Source organism: Pristis pectinata, chromosome 11 (genome assembly GCF_009764475.1).
Source record: "Pristis pectinata isolate sPriPec2 chromosome 11, sPriPec2.1.pri, whole genome shotgun sequence".
In the NCBI taxonomy this organism is placed as follows: domain Eukaryota; kingdom Metazoa; phylum Chordata; class Chondrichthyes; order Rhinopristiformes; family Pristidae; genus Pristis; species Pristis pectinata.
Window position 1 is genome coordinate 39,335,187 of NC_067415.1, and position 19,878 is coordinate 39,355,064.

Consider the following 19,878-nt stretch of genomic DNA (forward strand, 5'->3'; position numbering starts at 1 on the left):
GCACTTAAATCAGCTGAAGGAATTAAATCTCTTGTGAATTCTGCACCATACAAAAGTGTTATTAATTTTCAAGTTATTAGCTATGTAGTTAAAGGAAGGCCTAGTGAGTAATTTAATATTAATTTTTTTAATTGTTAATTATTATTAACAATTAAATAATTTAAATATTAATTGTTTTGTAGCTCAGAGTTGTGGCGACAGATGTTTCATTTAGTACTGAAGATCTTGGAGAACTCTATGACCTATTTAAGGTGAGTTTGTTAATGAGCACTCTTATTTTGTATTTAGGATCAGTTTCCTGTCTTCTAAAATTTAGGAGACAGTCGTTATTTTAAAAAAAAACTTTTAAAACATTGCTAGTGTGAAATAAATCAATTTACAAAATAATCTAAGACCTTGACTTTTAAAGAACACAGGAGTTATAGGTTTTTAAAGTTTTAAATGAGAGTGGCACAGCTGGTGCTGCTACTGTATGTCTCCGTCGACCTGGATTTGATTCTAACCTCAAGTGCTGTCTGTACGGAGTTTGCACATTCTCCTTGAGACCAGTTTCCCCCCACCTCCCCAAGACGTGCTGCCAGGTTAATTGGCTCCTGTAAATTACCTCTAGTATGGGTGGGTGACAGGAGAATTAGGGGGAGTTCATCATGTATTGGCACCTTTTTAAGTTGCATTCTAGTTGCAGATACTAATGTGCATATTGAATCTGGTGACAAAAACAGGAAGTGCTGGAAATACACAGCAGACCAGGCAGCATCTGTGGGGGTTGGGGGTGGGGGGGGAGGGGGGAAGAAAAGCAAGCTATTGTTTCCAGTCAAGGACCCTTCTTCAGACCTGGTTTACACCAGGAAATTTTGGTTCTGTTTCTCTTTCCGCAGGTGCTCTCTGACCTGTGTGTTTCCAGCGTTTTCCACTTTTGCTTCAGATTTCTGCAATTTTCTTTTGGAGAGATTTTCATTTATTGTTGAACCTGGTGAAGTGCTGCCAGTGGTACTTTGTACCATCCAGAAACTGTTCCAGATTTAGAGACTTCTATTGTCCTTGCATACACATGTGTGTGGCTTGTTAATCCCTCCTATAGTAGGGGGAATTTCAGGGCCATCTCTATTCGCTGCCATTGCAGGGAAAATGTGTGAGAAAACCTGGCTGGCTTACTGACAAGTTATTTGACTCTTGTAAGCATGTCAGAACTCAAGGGTTTCACTTGCTAAGGAGGGTGGGCAATCAATGTGGAACTGTCTGGATGTGAAGAGGTAAGAGTTAGGAATCTCATTGCAAATATTTAGTTAGAATGAAATAATTTTAAGAATTTTTGTCTTTTTTTCTATGTAAAACTTAAAACAACTTTAAATGTAAACATCCTGAGAAAAATTTTCCTTTTCCTTTTTAAAAAAAAATTAGAGAGAGCATCTTTTAAGTTGTTACTGGGGTGGAAATGGTTCAACGGCACTGCACCATGATCCCAGCCTCCCGTATCTGGACCAATACAGAATAAATAGTTTCCAGTTCAGTAGCCTTTTCTGTCTTCTGAGTCCATGGACGTGGGGTGCCCATACTCGTGATTTAGCTCTGAGGACATTTCGACTCTTGGATGAAAATGCAGATTCTCTCATTGACTTCAAAGAACTGGTCAGCTGTTTAGGTAAAATATTTTCCATTTCCTTCACTTCCTTGACACAAATTACTCCAGGATTTTTGCTATTTACTAAATAAGCTGCAAAAAAATACTTGTAAATCAGCAGCATGAGTGGGACTTGGTCGAATAATTGTTCTAATTTTCTATATAGATTTAATGTACTATGGTGACTTCAGTGAAAATCTCAGACTGTTGTACAGACTCCACATTCCACCAGGTAAAACAACCCTTGAGTAAAGGTCAGAAAAAGAATCGTGCTTTAATTAAGTGTTGACTCAGTCTTGGTTAGTCAATTTCTATTTGGGATCTGATTGTTATACAGATTCTGTGCTGCATGTCAAACATTAGTAGCACTTGGGTTTTTAGCTCATTTATACTTAAAATATTTATTGTTTGTAAATATGCCAGATTGACCACCTAAAAAAATTTAACTCTTGCGAAACCTTTTGTGCCAGCATCTTAGCCTGTACCATTCCATTAATTACTCACCTCTGCCCTTGTTGACCAATTCTCAGTTCACAGGCTCTAGTGTCTTTATCAATTTATACAATGTTATTCCCAGCCCTGCCAACTATTCTGTTCTTCTGAACTTTGGCATAATTTGAAACCCACCCTACCCCAACCCCTACCCAATTCCCACTCATCAACTGGTATCTGAGCTTTCTGCTACTTGATTGTGCTCTGGAATTCTATTCCAAAACGTATGCACAAGCTTTAAGACTTTCCATAACCAACTATTGGGCAACCACCTTGCATTTAGGTTTATGATGATTTTATTGATGTAAGGATTTTGTGCAATATATAGATGCATTATACAATAACAAACTACTGTTTTTGTAAGCCAGGTTTAAGGAATGTGCTCATTATTGCAGAACCAATAAATCCTGCAATAATACTGATATAATTATCGATAAATATGCTTTGTTGTATGGCATAAGTATCATTTATGCCATGAGAGAAATGAATTATGAAAGTTGTTGCATCTCTGCAATCCAGTTGAATTAGAACACAGAACAGTGCAGCACATTACGGGCCTTTCGGCCCATTATGTTGTGCTGACCTATATAAACCTACCCCACGATCAATCTAACCCTTCCTTCCTACAAAGCCCATAACCCGTAGAATATCAGTGTGGCTTGTACAACAGGGAAAAGTCTTCTCTTTGAGGTATCAGGAGGGTAGTTCAACAATTATGTGGCTGCCTTCTTGCATTCGACTTCCAAATTTGTCTTCCAGTTTGGCTTGTAGTTCAATCTGCACCAGTGATGGAAGAGAGCCAAGTAACTCCTTGATGCTCCAGCATATTCACTGCTGAAAAACTCGAGTCCATATTATCTACAGGAATGTTTCAGGAAATTGCGATGTGTCTATTTTTCTGTTATTCAGTAAACTCTCCATGACCATGATGCATATAATGAAGGGACAAAAATAAATCCATGGAAATAAATTACTATGGTTATTATTCATTGATTCCACAATACCATGTATTCCAGAAAGCAATGATTAAAAGTCAAAGCAAGGTATTCTACTCGCAAAAACCTCTGCAAGCCCATTTCTCTCTGAATAAGAGTACCTGTGTTATAAAAATTGTGTCAATGGCTTGGGGTCTTCAACCGATGTCTTTATAGCTTTATTACAGTGTGTTACATTGTGCTTGGGAAGTTATTATATGATTTGATTGAAATTTAGTCTTATTTTTCCAGCTTGCAATGAGGATGACACAAGCAGCTTTTCTCCTCTGAGAACTACCTTCATCTCAAGTATTCAATCGGATTACTTTAGCAAATCAAATAGCAAGTATACATTCATTCCTAAAGTTTCTGCGATGTCTCCTACATTTAGTCAATTATGCGAGTGAATGAATTAGGAGCAGGATCAGGCCCCTCTAGCCTGCTTTCCTATTTAATAAGGTAATGGCTGGTCTGACTTTAACCTCAACCTTACATTCCCGTGTACCTGTGGCAGTCTTTTACCCCGTTTCCTATCAAAAATCCAACAACCTCTGTCTTAAAAATATATTAAAATACTCTCAAAACTCAGTGGTGGGTGGGGGGGGGGGGGTGGTGTTGGAATGGAGGGGACTTCTGCACACCCATTTTAAATTGGTGATCTCATATTTTCAAGGAATGACCCCTAGTTCTAGATTCTCTCACAAGAGGAAACATCCTCTCCTCTCCACATCCACCCACATTCCCTGTTGTGTACACATGCATGAAAAATACAGGAATTGTCACTTGCTTTCACAAATTAACTGTTACAAAATTCAACCAACATCTAATTCTAAATTATTCCTTAGAACAACTTTTTTTTATACAACGTGTAGAGGAAGTCTCTGGACACTTGTGGGTGAAAAAAGAGAAAATAATTTAGGAAAGCACCTCCACAATTTAAATTTCATTTTTGAAAAAAGGAGAATAATAACTTGCATTTGCCTGCTGAATTACCATAGCAAAGGAGCCAGGTACACTTTAGTGATGTTAGTATGTCTCAAATTACAGTGCAAGTTCTCCAGTGTGTATCAGGATTTTATTTTTGTTAAAATATGAAGTTGCTTTGTGTAGGAGGGGGCTTCTAATGCTATAATGACCAGCTTATAATGCTGGTCAATGGGAAGGGGTGATGCAAAAGTGGTCATAGTAAGGGTTAGAGGTGCAGGCAAAGGTAAGGCCACTGCAAAATAAAGACATGCTGGTATTTAAATTTGAGCTCTATATGTAATTGTTTAATTATCAATATATTATAGATGAAGTTTGGTGGTATTTGGGAGGGGGTTGAAAGCAGCAGTTTTGGATGAGGGGAAATTTGTTTGAGGATAGGGCGTTAGAATGGTCAAGTCAGAAGGGAAGGTGTATACTGGGTTTCAGTAGCAGAAGGGTGACGATAGATTGAGTCAGAGAACTGAAATTGAAATCCTTGTTAGAAGAAGTACAAAAGGGCTTTTTGGGAGCAGCACTGGTTCCAGTGTAGTGAAGCTGTAATCTAGGATTATGCGTGTGCTGAACAGCAGCAATGTGTAATAAGCAGAGCTAAGTGATCTCGCAACCAATGGATCAGGTTGAAGCTCTGCAATCTGACTACATAGATTAAATAGCTAATGGGAGGAGGTTCCATGAGCGTACCCAGCAAGTGAGTGCTAAAGCATTTGCAGTCCTGTTTAGCCATAAGTGCTGAGTGTAGACAATTCATTTCGGCCTCCTCCAGAGATCGCCAGCATCTCAGAAACCAATCTTCAGCTAATTTAATATTCGGAACAGGAAATGTCTGAGAGGGCAAAATGCATCCGGACAATATCCCAGCTGTAGTACTGAAGACCAGTGCTCCAGAATGAGGTGTCTCCATAGCCAAGCTGTTCCAGTATAGGTATAACACCAGCAGCTACCCAACAAGGTTATGTCATGTTCACAAAAAGCAGAACAAATCTATTGCAGCAACAACTACTGCCCAATCAGTCTACTTTCAGTTATCAGCAAAAAGCTGTCATGGACAATACTATCAAGTGGCACCTCCTTGGAGTTAATTGGGGATGGGCAATAACTGCCAGCCTCACCAGCAATGCCCAGATTCCCCAAAAATTATTATTCTTTTAAAAATCACTCAAATTTATAAAATGGGCACCATAACTTCTGGATGTTTGAAGAGCAGCTAATGAAGTGCTTTCTGCTGTTGGAATAGAGGTTGCCAAATACAGCACAATAAGATCTCTCAAAGCACAATGCAAAAGTAACTGGACATTTTTAAACATTGCAGCTAGAGAACTGTTTACAATACTTGTCACGACATTCAAAGGATTGATATCTCCTGAGAAGGTGCAGAGATTTACAAAGATTTTGCCAGTGCTAAATAACTTGTTAGGAGGAGAGCGTCGCTAGATTGAGTTGCTGTCTTGGAACAAATGACGGGGGATTTAATCAAGGTGTACACAATGAGAAGCCTAGACACTATGAACAGGAAGGAGCACTCTTTTATCAGAAAGATATTAAATTGAAAATATTTGGAAAGGGATTAGGGAATTGAAAATGTTTTTCACTCCTATTATAGTGGGGTTCTGGGGACTTGTTGTTTGAAAGGGTAGTGAGTGCAGAATTTGTAAACAGAGTGCCCCTGATACAGCACATTCCCTCAGAACTGCACTGAAGTAGTAACATGGATTTCAAGCTCTAGGTTCTGGCAGGGAACTCGGAAGCGAGTAGTTCTTTTAGCCTGTCGTGCTTTTCAGAGGGACCTTGTCTGACCTGTGGCCTAATACCCATTATTCTTTCTCCCCATATGTATTAATTCTTTTCTGCATATCTATTAATCCTTTTTCCCCATATATCTATTAATTCATTTTTGTTAAAAATAATCTGCCAGTCTCGGATAAGTTTTGCAACGGACTAGCATCATTTGCCATTTGTGGAAGAGCTTTCCAGATATATTAGTCTTTATAGGTAAGTGATTCCCAACTTCACTACTGAGAAGGCTGGCACTAATTTTTAGACTATTTTTAGAAAATGCTGTATGTGGATAGAAACTATCAGTTCTCTTTTGATAACTTTATAAACAGATCAAATCATCCATAACCGAAAACCTAGGGAATAAAAACATTTTTTATAATGTCACCTCATAATTTAACTGTTATTGTCTTGGTAAGTCTGTTGCATTCCCTCCATGACCAGCACATCGATCCCCAACAGTTCTGTGTTTTCCTGGTATGCTCTAACACAGGCTTTATAAACTTGAGTATAATTTACCCTTACAGTTATAGACTTTATAATTTTGCATATCTGTCCATGACACTTTGATGATTTAGTTCATTGATCTGTTTCTTTGGACCTCTACTTTTTCCAGAACGTTATTACTTTTCAGGCCGAGGTGAAGTTTCGAGCCCTGATGAAGGGGCTTGGCCCAAAACTTTGACTGTTCACTTCCCTCCATAGATGCTGCCTGACCTGCTGAGTTCTTCCAGCATTTTGTGTGCATTGCTCCAAACCTGAAAGTGGTTTTCCATCCCATTTAAGCTGTATTGTACAGTGAATACTTGTGGCATTTGCACACTTCCTTCTGGCACACTACAGATCACATACGTATACATTCTTTTCATTCCTTCAAGGGATGTGGACTTTGCAGGCTGAGCTAGCATTTAATTGCTCTTGAAGGTGGTGGTGAGCTGCCTTTTTGAACCACTGCAGTTCTTGGGATGTGTGCATATGCCCATAAAGCTGTTGGGGTCAGAGTTCCAGGATCTTGACCCAGTGCTGGTGAAGGAACAGTGATGTACTTCTAAGTCATGACGGTACGTGGCTAGGAGGGCAAATTCCAGGTGGTGACGTTACCATATTTTTTGCTGTCCTTGCTCTCCTAGCTGGTACTCATGGGTTTGGAAGGTGTTGCCTAAGGAGTCTCAGTGAGTTGCTGCAATGCATCCTGTAGATGGTACAAACTGCTGCTACTGTGCATCAGTGATGGTGGTTGTGGATGGGATGTCTATTAAGTGGACTACTATGTCCTGAATGGTGTCTAGCTTCTTGAGTATTGCTGAAGCTGCACTCATCCAGGCAAGTGGAGAGCATTCCATCGCACTCCTGACCTGAGCCTTGTAGATGGCGGACAGGTTTTGGGGTGTTAGGAGATGAGTTGTTCTCCATAGGATTCCTGGCCTCTGACTTGCTCTTGTAGCCACATTGAATACATGGCTACTCCTGTTCAGTCTCTAGTATCAATATCTGGTAAGCCCCAGGATACTGATAGTGGGGGATTCAATGATAGTAATGCCATTGAATGTCAGGGGAGTGATAGCTGGATTTTCTCTTGTTGGCACTTGTGTGGCATGAATGTTACTTGTAACTTATCTGCCCAGACCTGAACATTGTCCCTACTCATTCCTGCCACCTGGTTTCCTGTTAGTTTATCTTCAATTTCATGGCTGACTTAATACTTCTGCTAAATCGCATGACTCTTTCAGCTGGCTCAGAAAAGTACATAATGTTCAAAGACATTGCCCCGTCTATTGTAATCGCCTCTTAAATAGTTGGATTCATTAAATGTAACCTATCCTTTCAATCTCAAGCTAACGCGGCACAGTAGTGCAGTGGTTAGCGCGATGCTATTACAGCACCAGCGGTTGGGGTTCATTTCCGGTCGCTGTCTGTAAGGAGATTTTACGTTCTCCCCACGTCTGCATGGGTTTCCTTCGGGTGCTCTGGTTTCCTCCCACATTCGAAAGACGTATGGGTAGGTTAACATGGGGTTAAATGGGCGGCGCGGACTCAATGGGCTGGAAGGGCCTGTTACCGTGCTGTATAAAGTTTTTCCAATCACAATATATGTCACGCTACCAGAGTTTACAATTATAATTTCACGTATGAGCATAAATATTCCCCAGTTTCCTCCTAACGTCCCTTAAATCATGATCTGAGCAATATTTCAATTTAAATGGTTTCTGAATAGGGAGAACATGGGAAATTATAATAAAGACCCCTGAAATGTTCATACTTGTTTTAAAATCCTGGCTTGAAAACTATCTAGTTTGAGAAGTTTGATCCTCTTCAGTATCATTATCTCCTCCAGTATTGTGATTTTGCTTGCATTCTGGTGAGGCTGTCCCTGCTTTAATATTAGTTTGCTCAGGATGTTTGATGCACTATCCTGTCCCTTATTAAAATATTTATGTTAAAACAGTCATGTTCACTATTTTCAAGGTGGTAGATATATAGTATCCTTTAGTACATCCTTGGGCAATGGCCAAGTAAAGTGAACTAAATCCACAAACCATTGTTTAAAAATTACTGGTGTAGTGGATGGATATATGCCAGATTGTTTTTTGCCTCCTTAATTATGGGTTATATCCTCCAAAAGGTGAAGCAATTGATCACCAATGCCAATTGAAACAAATGCTTGAAGATTTAGTTAAGACCAAAGAAGTCACAAAAGATCTTTCTCTGATGAACCAGGTATGTATAATTTTATTTTAAAAGATCTCAAGATTACTAGTGGGGAAATAAGACTGCCAACAGTAAGGGTTGAAAGTCTTGTTTTGAATTAAAATGTAAGTGCTTGGTGCAGAGTGAAAATAAAATTTATTTGGGGCGTACAACCAAATCTAATATAAAGTTTATTAGTCACATGTACATCAAAACACAATGAAATGCATCTTTGTGTAGTGTTCTGGGGGCAGCCCTTGATTAACAGCCACTTTTAGTTCTCATCTCTGGTTTAATCCCTAAAGTACAATTTCTGTTTGTTCTTTTATAGAACTATTATTGCACTAAATTTGACGGCACAACATGGTGGGCTGAAGGCCCTGTTTTGTGCCGTATGGTTCAAGCATCCCCACCCCCCTAGGTGTCCCTGCATATCTAACTGACCATCATAGTTTGACCATCCGATTGATCCTTGATGGGACTCTTGGTCAGTTTTCACATCCATCCCAATGTTGTAGTTATCCTGCTGCTGGTGTTTGTGCTTCTTAAATTGAATCACTTTCTCATACTGCTCCTTCACCCCATGTCTTTGTCTCTCATCTGCTTACCACTGCAGCAATTTATATGAAACCAATTACAAATGAAGTCTACGTTCTTAATTTAACTCCCTGCATCTAGGAGCCCTAATTCCACATATTGGTGTCCCAGTACGGAACCCCCCCCATGTGAATACCCAGACAAGTAGCAAATACATTGTACTTCTTGGGCAGGGTCAACTCTTGCCGTTTTACCTTGCACAATCAGCCCTACTTACCCTATTCTGAAATGCATGCCTTACTACAGTCTGGAGCAAACTCCACACATCAGCCACATCACTGCTGCACACCTGGTCTCCTCCATCTTGATTGTAGGAATATAGGCAAAAACACGTTTATTGAACATGTTGCTGCATAACAGTGGGATATTGTACTGTGAGTGCAGGTCAACATATTTGTATTTATTATTTGAATCTACTATTAGGCCTGTTGCTATCAGTTTATAGAAACTACATTATTAATCACCTTGAAGTTTCTTTGGAATTATTTATTAAGACTTATTCATTTACTAAGAATTACGTTAATTTCTACACTTTGGAGTTTTTTTTTGTTACTGCTCAATCTTTCATGGTAACTTGTGATCAACATGTAATGACTTTTGAGGGTAAATAATGACCAGTTTCTGGTATTCATGCTCCAGTTGTTGGAAATTGGAGCTTTATTCTACTGAACTGTTTTGAATTTGGTTGTATTACCTTGTGTATAGAAGTATATCTGATTTGCAGAGAGAGTTCATCCAGTTTTGCAAGTCAATGTACAGCATGTTTCGAGAAGATCCTGAGGAGAACGATCTTTACCAAGCTATTGCAACAGTCACTACTCTTCTACTTCAGATTGGGGAAGTAGGACAAAGAATACGCAGTTCGAGCAGCTTGACTGAATTGCCAAGTTGTAAAGAATCACGTCTTCTAACACCTACAGATGCTGATGATGCTGTGTTCAAAGAGGATATACACATGAATAATAACCCACTGTCACAACCTGGAGTAGACAACTGGAATGTGTCTTTTGAGCAAATTTTGGCTTCCTTGCTAACTGAGCAATGCCTTGTGAACTTTTTTGAGAAATCAGTAGCTATAAAAAGTAAACTTATGCATGCTAAAGCAAATCAGTACCAACAGAGAATTAATCTGACTATCCACTAGCCCAGTGGATTTGTTTCAGCGCTGGCAGTTGAAACTTATGTTTTACTATAAACTTGTGTTGTCTTGTGTTGGGTGAAATGTCAGATTTACTGATAGTTTGCACTTTTGAATAAATTCATTTTTGTATGCTTTGTCTGCATGTGATTTCAATTTTATAGCTGTATAATTTGTAATGTATTAAACAATCAACAAGGCAAAAAGTCAAGTCACTTTATTTTTTTTTGTAGACAATTTGGGACTCAGTTTTCATCAACATTGACTGTCTGTAAACCTGCAAAACAAAATGCATGTACTTCAGATATCAAAATGAATAAAAAGCTTGATCTAAATCCTCAAGTCATTCAACAATCAACATCAACTTATCCTAGACAAGTCTCCCCATCTCATGTCTTGCTTAGCACTTGTAATCCAGTAAACTTAAATTTTATTTCTTGTAGATTTCATAGCCAATGTTTTAATAATTCCCTGAATTGGAATAATTTCATAGAACATGGTACAGGCCCTTTGGCCATGATGTTGTGCTGACATTTTATCCTACCATAGAATGTTTCATAAAAATTTCCAAACATTCACTTTTATAGAAACAGTGACTTGAGACTGGTGGTGATATTGAAAGGGAGACATGATGTGGCATTTGGCAGAATTGTTACTGCAGGATCTTGTGTTAAACAACCTGGAGTTTCAATCAATCATCTACATTTTGTCTTGATTGCTAACCTATGAAATCTGCAGCAGTGCTGACTGAGAACTAATGACCTGTAGTAGTACGTTGTTTAAACATCAACTTTACAGAAAAAAGTGGTCTGCCATTCAATAAAACTTTGCCTGAAAAGGATAACTGATGGAAAATAGCACAACACGAAATGCTGGTTCAGAGGACTTGCTAGCTTGTTAATGGTAATAACAAAACAACTGGTGTTAAAACATGATATGGGTTATTTGTTCATAGGGGAAAAATTCCAGACTTTTTTTTTAGTAAAGGCAAGCACAGTACACAGACCAAAGGAAATTATGGTTATTATGAGTGAAGTAATCTGACCTGCTGGAACAAAGGACTAACTTATGAAAGATGGTAGCTAGTGACATGAAATTTAGAACAATTCTGAATTGTGAAGATTAGAAGTCAGAGTAGTTATAATCCAAATATAAACTAAAATTTGTTTTTCGCTCTACTACAAGTTTTATTGAGCTGGTCATCATTCTGCTCTTAAATTTTAAAAGCCAAATAATCAGCTCAAAGCTACCCCCTTCATACATGCAGAATTACTGATCAACTTTGCAGGGAGGTTGTCTGCCAATTACACAAATGTGTGTTTTTAATATCTGAATTCTACCCCAACAAAGCAAAACTAGGGTGAAGGACCTGGATTTTGCAGTACTTCAATAATGATAAAGGGAAAGAAAATACCACACAGATTTTAAATGCGACTACTTTAAACATTATAACATCTCACCTTTGTATGATGTGACAGGAACATAGGTTACCAATGTGTAGAGTTTGTTAGGAGAGTCCTCATCCTCATTACGTTTTCTAGATAAACGCACACGAATGCGGTATGGAACGTTCCTGGGGGAAAGAAGCACAATTTGGCATGTCTAACTGCAGAGTCCAAATCAGGCTTAGGAAAGAATGAATAAACAGTAAATGTACTTTAACCCTAAACAGTAAATTAATTAGGTTGTGTCATTATCAATGAGAGTGAAAAAAAAAATCAAGCAGCATCTGTGGTGACACATGGGTCACTGGCCTATTGACCTGAAATATTAACTGTTTCTCTCTTCAAAGATTCTCCTTGACTAGCTAAGTGGTTCTGGCATATTGTTTTCACCATCTGTAGTTTTGCTTTGAATTAAAAATTTAAACAAGCCAAACATCAATTTGACCTAAAGAACATCTTATGCTTGACATTTAGAGTCAAGAGTGAAGTACTGATTGCACCACTGGTAACAGTGTAGAAATTAATCACCATCAAAAATACATACTGCATCTAACTGACCAGTGTTTTAATTCCAAACAATAATGTAAAATCAACCACAAGTTACAGTGAGCAAAGTACTAAATTCCAAACATATCCATAAGACATAGGAATGGAATTAGACCATTTGGCCCATCAAGTCTGCTCCGCCATTCAATCATGGCTGATTTATTTTTCCCTCTCAACCCAATTAGCCTGCCTTCTCCCCACAACCTTTGACAGCCTTAATAATCAACTTTAAATATACCCAAATGACTTGGCCTCCACAGCCATCTGTGGCAATGAACTCCAGAGTCACACCACTCCTGGCCAAAGAAATTCCTCCTCATCTCTGTTCTAAAGGGACATCCTTCTATTCTGAGGCTGTGCCCTCTGGGCCACTACTGGAAACATCCTCTCCACATCCACTCTATCCAGGCCTTTCAATATTTGGTAGGTTTCAATGAGATCCCACCCGCCCCCAACTACATCCTTCTAAATTCCAGCAAGTACAGGCACAGAGCCATCAAACGCTCCTCATATGTTAACTCCTTCATCCCCAGGATCATTCTCGCAAACCTCCTCTGGACCGTCTCCAATGCCACCACATCCTTCCTTAGATATGGGGCTCAAAACTGCTCACAATACTCCAAATGTAGTCTGACCAAAGCCTTATAAAGCCCCAGCATTACATCCTTGCTTTTATATTCTAGTCCTCTTGAAATGAATGCGAACATTGCATTTGCCTTCCTTACTACCAGACTCAACCTGCAAGTCACCCTTTAGGGAGGACGAGGACATGCAAGTCCCTTTGCATCTCCAATTTCTGAATTCTCTCTCCATTTAGAAAATAGTCTACACCTTTATTTCTTCTACCAAGGTGCAAGACTATACACTTCCCTACACTGTATTCCATCTGCCAATTCTTTGCTCATTCTCCCAATCTGTCCAAGTCCTTCTGCAGACTCCCTGTTCCTCCATCTATCTTTGTATCATCCGCAAACTTGGCCACAAAGCCATCAATTCCGTTATTCAGATCATTAACATACAACGTGAAAAGTAGCAGACCCAACACTAACCTCTGCAGAACACCACTGGTCACCAGCAGCCAACCAGAAAAGGCCCCTTTATTCCCACTCTTTGCCTTCTGCCAGTCAGCCAATCTTCTATCCACGCTAGTACCTTTCCTGTAATACCATGGGCTCCCATCTTATTTAGCAACCTCATGTGTGGCACCTTGTCAAAGACCTTCTGAAAATCCATGGAAATAACATCCACTAACTCTCCTTGTATATCCTGCTTGTTACTTCTTTAAAAAAATTCCAACAAATTTGTCAGGAAATCATGCTGACTTTGGCCTATTTTATCATTTGCTTCCAAGTATCCTGAAACCTCATCCTTAATAATGGACACTAAAATGTTAACCACTGAAGTCAGGCTGACCGGCCTATAATTTCCTGTCTTTTGCCTCCCTCCCTTCTTAAAGAGTAGAGTGACATTTGCAATTTTCCAGTCCTCTGGAACCATTCCTGACTCTCATGATTCTTGAAAGGTCACTATTAATGTCTCCACAATCTCTTCAGCTACCTACTTCAGAAGGTAGACTCTGACGGTGTAGTCCATCCAGTCCAGGTGACTTATCCACCTTCACACATCCAGCTTCCCAAGCACCTTCTCCTTAGTAATAGCAACTACACTCACTTCTGCCTTCTGACTCAAGTTTTTGGCACGTTGCTGGTGTCTTACACAGTGAAGACTGACGCAAAATACTTACTCAGCTCGTCTGCCATTTCTTTGTTCCCCATTACTACCTCTACAGTGTCATTTTCCAGTGGTCCAATGTCCACTCTTGCCTCTCTTTTACTCTTTATATCTGAAAAAAACTTTTGGTATCCTCTTATGTTATTGGCTAGCTTACCTTCATATTTCATCTTTTCTCCCCTTATTACTTTTTTTAGTTGCCTCTGTTAGTTTTTAAAAGCTTCCCAATCCCCTAGCATCCCACTAACTTTTGCAATATTATATGCCCTCTCTTTTGCTTTTATCCTGTCTTTAACTTCCCTTGTCAGCCACAGTTGCCTCATTCTCCCTTTAGAATGCTTCTTCTTTGGGATGAAATAATCCTGCGTCTTCCAAATTACCCCCAGAAACTCCTTACTGCCATTGCTGCTCTACCGTCATGCCTGCTAGGGTCTCCTTCCAATCAACTTTGGCCAGCTCCTCTCTCATGCCTCTGTAGTTACCTTTACTCAACTGTAATACCGATACATTCGATTTTAGCTTCTCCGTCTCAAACTGCAGGGTGAATTCTATCATTTTACGATCACTGCCTCCTAAAGATTTTTACCTTAAGCTTCCTAATCAAATCTGGTTCACTGCACAACACCAAATCCAGAATTGCCTTTTCCCTAGTGGGCTCAACCACAAATTGTTCTTAAAATAAAAAGCCACCTCATAGGCATTCTACAAATTCCTGCTCTTGGGATCCAGTGCCAACCTGATTTTCACAATCTATCTGCATACAGAAATCTCCCATGACACTGCCCTTCTTCCACGTCTTTTCTATCTCCTGTTGTAATTTGTACCCCACATCCTGGCTACTATTCGGAGGCCTGTATATAGCTCCCATCAGAGTCTTTTTAGCCTTGCAGTTCCTTAACTCTACCCACAAGGATTCTACGTCTGATCCTATGTCACTTCTTGCTAAGGATTTGATTTCTTTTTTTTAAAAACCAACAGAGCCACCCACCCCCTCTGCCCGCCTGCCTGTCTTTTTGATAGGATGTGTCTTTTGATGTTTAGCTCCTAGCTGTAATCTTCCTTCAGCCAAGACAGTGATGCCCACAACGTCATACCTGCCAATTTCTAACTGCGCTATAAGCTTATTTTCCTTATTTTGTATACTGCGTGCATTTAAATATATCACCTTCAGTCCTGTATTCACCACCTTTCTTCTCAAATTTGTCTTCATGTTGCCTGAAGTTAAATTCTTATCGCTTTCTAAACTTTGTCTTATTCTGTATTCTAGAGACTTCAGTAACCCCTCCTGCACTCTCCTTGCCTTTTACTTTATCCATACTTTTCCAATCTGTTGGACGCCCCCCTCCCCCACTACTTAGTTCAAAGCCCTATCCACAGCCCTAGTTATGTGATACGCCAGAACCCTGGTACCAGCACGGTTCAGGTGGAGCCCGTCCCATCAGAACAGCTCCCACTTTCCCCAACAGTGGTGCCAATGTCCCACAAATTCAGACCCATTTCTCCCACACCAATCTTTGAGCCACACATTTAACTCTGATTTTATTGACCCTGTGCCAATTTGCACGTGGCTCAAGTAGCAATCCAGAGATTATTACCTTTTTGGTTCTGCTTTTTAATTTAGTTCCTAGCTGCTCAAATTCCTTCAGCAGAACGTTCCTTGCTCTACCTGCGTTGTTGGCACCCACATGGACCACAATAACTGGATCTTTCCCCTTCCATTCCAAATTCCTCTGCAGGTCAGATGAGATGTCCTGAACCTGGGCACCACAGCTTTCAGGACCCTCGATCCTTGCGACAGAGAATTGTGTCTATTCCCCCAACCACACTATCCCCAAATACAACTACATTTCTCTTCCCCCCTCTTGAATGGCTCCATATCCAAGTGTGCAGCACTAGAATTGGGTCATTTCTTTACAAATGTCCCCACAAACTTTGTGGCATAAAATGTATACTTGTAATTTAGGGACTGTAGTGCCTGTGGCGACAGTTACTGCTTTGATATTCTGAAGGGTGATTGATCCTAAATCTTGCATCAAATTCTATAGGAAACAATTATTTGGGAACAATTCTAGTACAATTTCTCTGCCACTCAATTTGAGTATGTGCACATTAGAGCACGGAAATAATGACTCCAACAGATAAACTCTAAGTGATATTATAATTTCAATTTAACAGCTACCACATCATACAGCAGCTGTCTACAATTCACCAGGTGATCTCCTTGTTCCAGTTAACTGAGGAACAACTACCCTGTTCCTCCTCACAGTACTGCCATTCTGTTTATCGAAGGACAAATGATGATTAATACTTCACCCAAAAAATAAGGGTATATAAATTATAAAGGAATACAGTAAAACTCCATTACTCCGGCATGCTCAGGATTGTGCTGGACTGCACTTTCCAAATGATTGGATGTTATTTTGTTAATACTTAACACACCTTATGTCACACAGTAACATTTTAGTGAAGCCAGTAGATTTCAAGAGGGCATAGCCAACAGAACCAGGTAAATTTAAACTGATCGAGAGAAACTGAGCCTGAACAGTGGAAATACAGATGCCACCTGGTGAGGCAGATCCAGGGCCATCGGGATTGCCAAATGATCACATAGCAGATCATTTGCCATCTGATGTAGTAAATGCGGGCTCACTCTTAAGTTTTAAGAATAAATTGGATAGATACATGGACAGGAGAGGTCTGGAGGGTTATGGACTGGGTGCAGGTAAATGGGACTAGCGGAATAACATTTTGGCACAGACTAGAAGGGCCGAATGGCCTGTTTTCTGTGCTGTAGTTTTCTATGATTCCAGGTGATCAGAATTTTACTTGTCAGAGGCAGTATGCAAAACTTGATTTTCCAAAGAGGTGACAAGATGCAGGAAGCATGTGGCGAATCCAAGCAAAACTGCAATGATTGAACAAGCAGTTCCTGATGGATGCAGAGCAAAATCATTCAAAGCAACAAGTAAGGAATCCATTCTCAAAGCAGGAAGTCTTTGTGTGCAAATCATAGTTACTACGCCTCAAAAATTATATGGGCAAAGAAGCATGGACACAAAATTTACTGAGCCGCAAAAATAAAGGAGTGAATATTTGTTCTCAGACCGGGCATAGACGCAAAGCAGAACCCCCAAGGTAATATTAGGACCACCATCCTTTTGACATATGTTAATGACATTATCTGGGTAATATAACACAATCTCAAAATCTGCTAGATTTAAGGGCACTTATTAAATAATGTAAACCATGTGGAAAATGCAAAGTTCCATGAAGCTATTACAATCTCCAATGTACTACATAAAATGAACAGTTTCAATAGTTATTTTCAAGACAGACAGGGACAGGACAGGGAGCTAGGAACTGAACAGCATTTGTTTTAATGCAAGACGCCTGACAGGTAAGACAGATGAACTCAAGGCATGGACTTGTACATGGGACTGGGATATTATAGCTATAATAGAAACATGGTTGAGGAAGGGGCAGGACTAGCAACTCAATGTTTCAGGGTATAGAGGTGGAGGTAAGAGGGGAAGTTGCATTTAGGGAGAACATCATGGCAGTACTTAAGAGAGGATATTCTTGGGGCACCATCCAGTGAGGCTGCAAGGGCGGAACACAGAAACAATAAGGGATGATCACTTTGATGAGATAGGTCAAGACCAATAGTCAGTGGGAATTAGAGGATCAGATATGTTAGGATAATAGAGTTGTAAAGGTGGGTAATTTCAACTTCCCTCATACTGACTGGGACTGGGCAATATTTGTTAAATGTGTCCAGGAAAATTTTCTCAAACGGTATGCAGATGACCCTATTAGAGACAGGGGCAACACTACCTCCTGTTGGGAAAGGAGGCTGTGCAAGTGACTGAAGTATTAATGAGGGAGCACTTTGGGACCAGTGACCATAATTCAATTAGTTTTAAAATAGTTATGGAAAAAGATAGGACTGGTCTGCAAGTTGAAGTTCTAGATTGGGAGATGCTGTAAGCAGATAAAGGGACACAAGAGTGAAGGGCAATTTGAGCAGGATTAAGGAACCCTGGTTGACAAGGGTTACCTAGGCGCTGGTCAAGAATAAAAGGTATGTGACAAATATAGGCAGCTGGGATCAAGCAAATCCTTTGAGTATAAGAGATGTCGGAGTGCACTTAAAGAGGGAATCAGGTGGGCAAAATGAGGATATGAGATAGTTTTGGCAGATAAAGTAAAAGGAGAAAAGACAAGTACATTAAGAGTAAAATGTTAACTAGGGAAAAAATATTTCCCCTTAAGGATCAATGTGGTCATCTATGTGTGAAGCCACAAGAGATGGGCGAGGTCTTAAACGAATATTTCTCGCTTGTATTTATCATAGAGAAGGTCATGGAAGCTAAGGAATTAAGGGAAATAAATAGTGATAAATTGGAACATATCCACAATACAACAAGAGAATGTGCTGGCAGTCTTCAGGCATATTAAGATGGATAAATCCCCAGGGCCTGACCAAGTGTACCCAAGGACATTGTGCAATGCTAGGGAAGAAACTGCAGGGGCCCTGGCAGAAATATTTACATCATCTTCAGGCACAGGTGAGGTACTGGAAGATGGCTAATGTTGTGCCTTTATTTAAGGAGGACTACAAGGACAAGCCAGGGAACTAGAGGCCACTGAGTCTAATATCAGTAGTGGGGAAGTCACTGGAGGGGATTCTGAGGGACAAGATGTACCAGTATTTGAGGGCAAGAACCAATTAGGGATAGTCAGCATGGCTTTATGTGTGGAAATCATGCCTCACAAATTTAATAAGAGTTTTTTTTTTGAAGAAATAACAATTGACGAGGACAGGGCAGTAGACTTTGTCTACAGGGACTTTAAGCAGGGCCTTTGACAAGGTACTGCGTAGTAGGCTAGGTCACATTGGAAGCTTACATGATATGGAAACCAGGGCGATCTAGTTAATTGGATATAAAATTGGCTTAGTGGAAGGAGAGAGAGGTGGTAGCGGAGGACTGTTATTCAGATCAGATGCCCGCAACCAGTAATGTGCCACAGGGATCATTGCTGGGTCCACTGTTGTTTGTCATCTATTTAAACAATCTGGATGACAATGTTGTTAACATGGATAGTAAGTTTGCGGATGACACCAAAATTGGTGTTGAGGACAGTGGAGAAGGATATCTAATATTACAACAGGATCTAGATGAACTGGGGAAGTGAGCCAAGGAATGGCAGATGAAACTTAACTCAGACAAGTGTGAGGTGTTACATTTTGGTAAGGAAAGCCAGGACAAGACTTAAACAGTAAATGGTAGATCCCCGGAGAGTGCTGTAGAACAGAGAGATGTAGGGGTACAAATACATACTTCCCTTTAAGTGGCAACACAGGTAGAAAGGGAGGTGAAGGCGGAATTTGGCACACTTGCCTTCATTGGTCAGGAGTTGGGATGTCACATTGCAACTGTACAAGTTGTTGGTGAGACCACATAGAGCGTTGTGCACAGTTCTGATTGCCCAGCTACAAGAAGCATCTTATTAAGCTGGAAGGGTGCACAAAAAGATTTACGAGGATATTACCTGTACAAGAGGGCTTGAGTTATAAAAGGCTGGACAGACTGGGAATTTTTTCCCCTGGGAAAATGTGACCATCCACCTTATCTACGCCATCTGAAATCATGAAGGGCATAGATAAGGTGGATGGTCACATTTTCCCAGGGTAGACGGACATAGATTTAAGGTGAGGGGAAAGATTTAAAAGGGACCCGAGGGGCAACTTTTTCAAACAGAGGGTGGTGGGTATATGGAATGAGCTGCCATAAGGAAACTGAAGAGGCAGGTACAATTACAATGTTTAAAAGACATTTGGACAGGTACACAGATAGAAAAAGCTTAGATGGATATGGGCTAAAC

The 19,878-nt window shown here is 40.0% G+C and overlaps 1 protein-coding gene and 1 long non-coding RNA gene across 4 annotated transcripts in view; one reads left to right on the top strand and one right to left on the bottom strand.

Annotated features, from left to right (window-relative positions):
* Positions 1–10,466, top strand: part of LOC127576185 (TBC1 domain family member 8) — a 78,133-nt gene extending 67,667 nt beyond the window's left edge. For 2 of the 3 annotated variants that reach the window (XM_052026587.1, XM_052026589.1), the window contains exons 15-20: positions 183–251; positions 1,402–1,642; positions 1,788–1,853; positions 3,340–3,429; positions 8,471–8,565; positions 9,857–10,466. In XM_052026587.1, the coding sequence (XP_051882547.1) occupies positions 183–251; positions 1,402–1,642; positions 1,788–1,853; positions 3,340–3,429; positions 8,471–8,565; positions 9,857–10,276 (981 nt within the window). In that variant the 3' untranslated portion in view covers positions 10,277–10,466. The remainder of the gene's footprint in view (positions 1–182; positions 252–1,401; positions 1,643–1,787; positions 1,854–3,339; positions 3,430–8,470; positions 8,566–9,856) is intronic. The other variant, XM_052026588.1, reaches the window with a different exon arrangement.
* Positions 10,467–10,472: 6 nt separating this feature from the next.
* On the bottom strand, positions 10,473–12,929 carry LOC127576186 (uncharacterized). Its single transcript, XR_007957177.1, has 2 exons — positions 11,731–12,929; positions 10,473–10,547 (listed from the first exon to the last, which is right to left on the bottom strand). It is a non-coding gene; the product is annotated as an uncharacterized LOC127576186 (long non-coding RNA).
* Between the last annotated feature and the right edge of the window lie 6,949 nt (positions 12,930–19,878).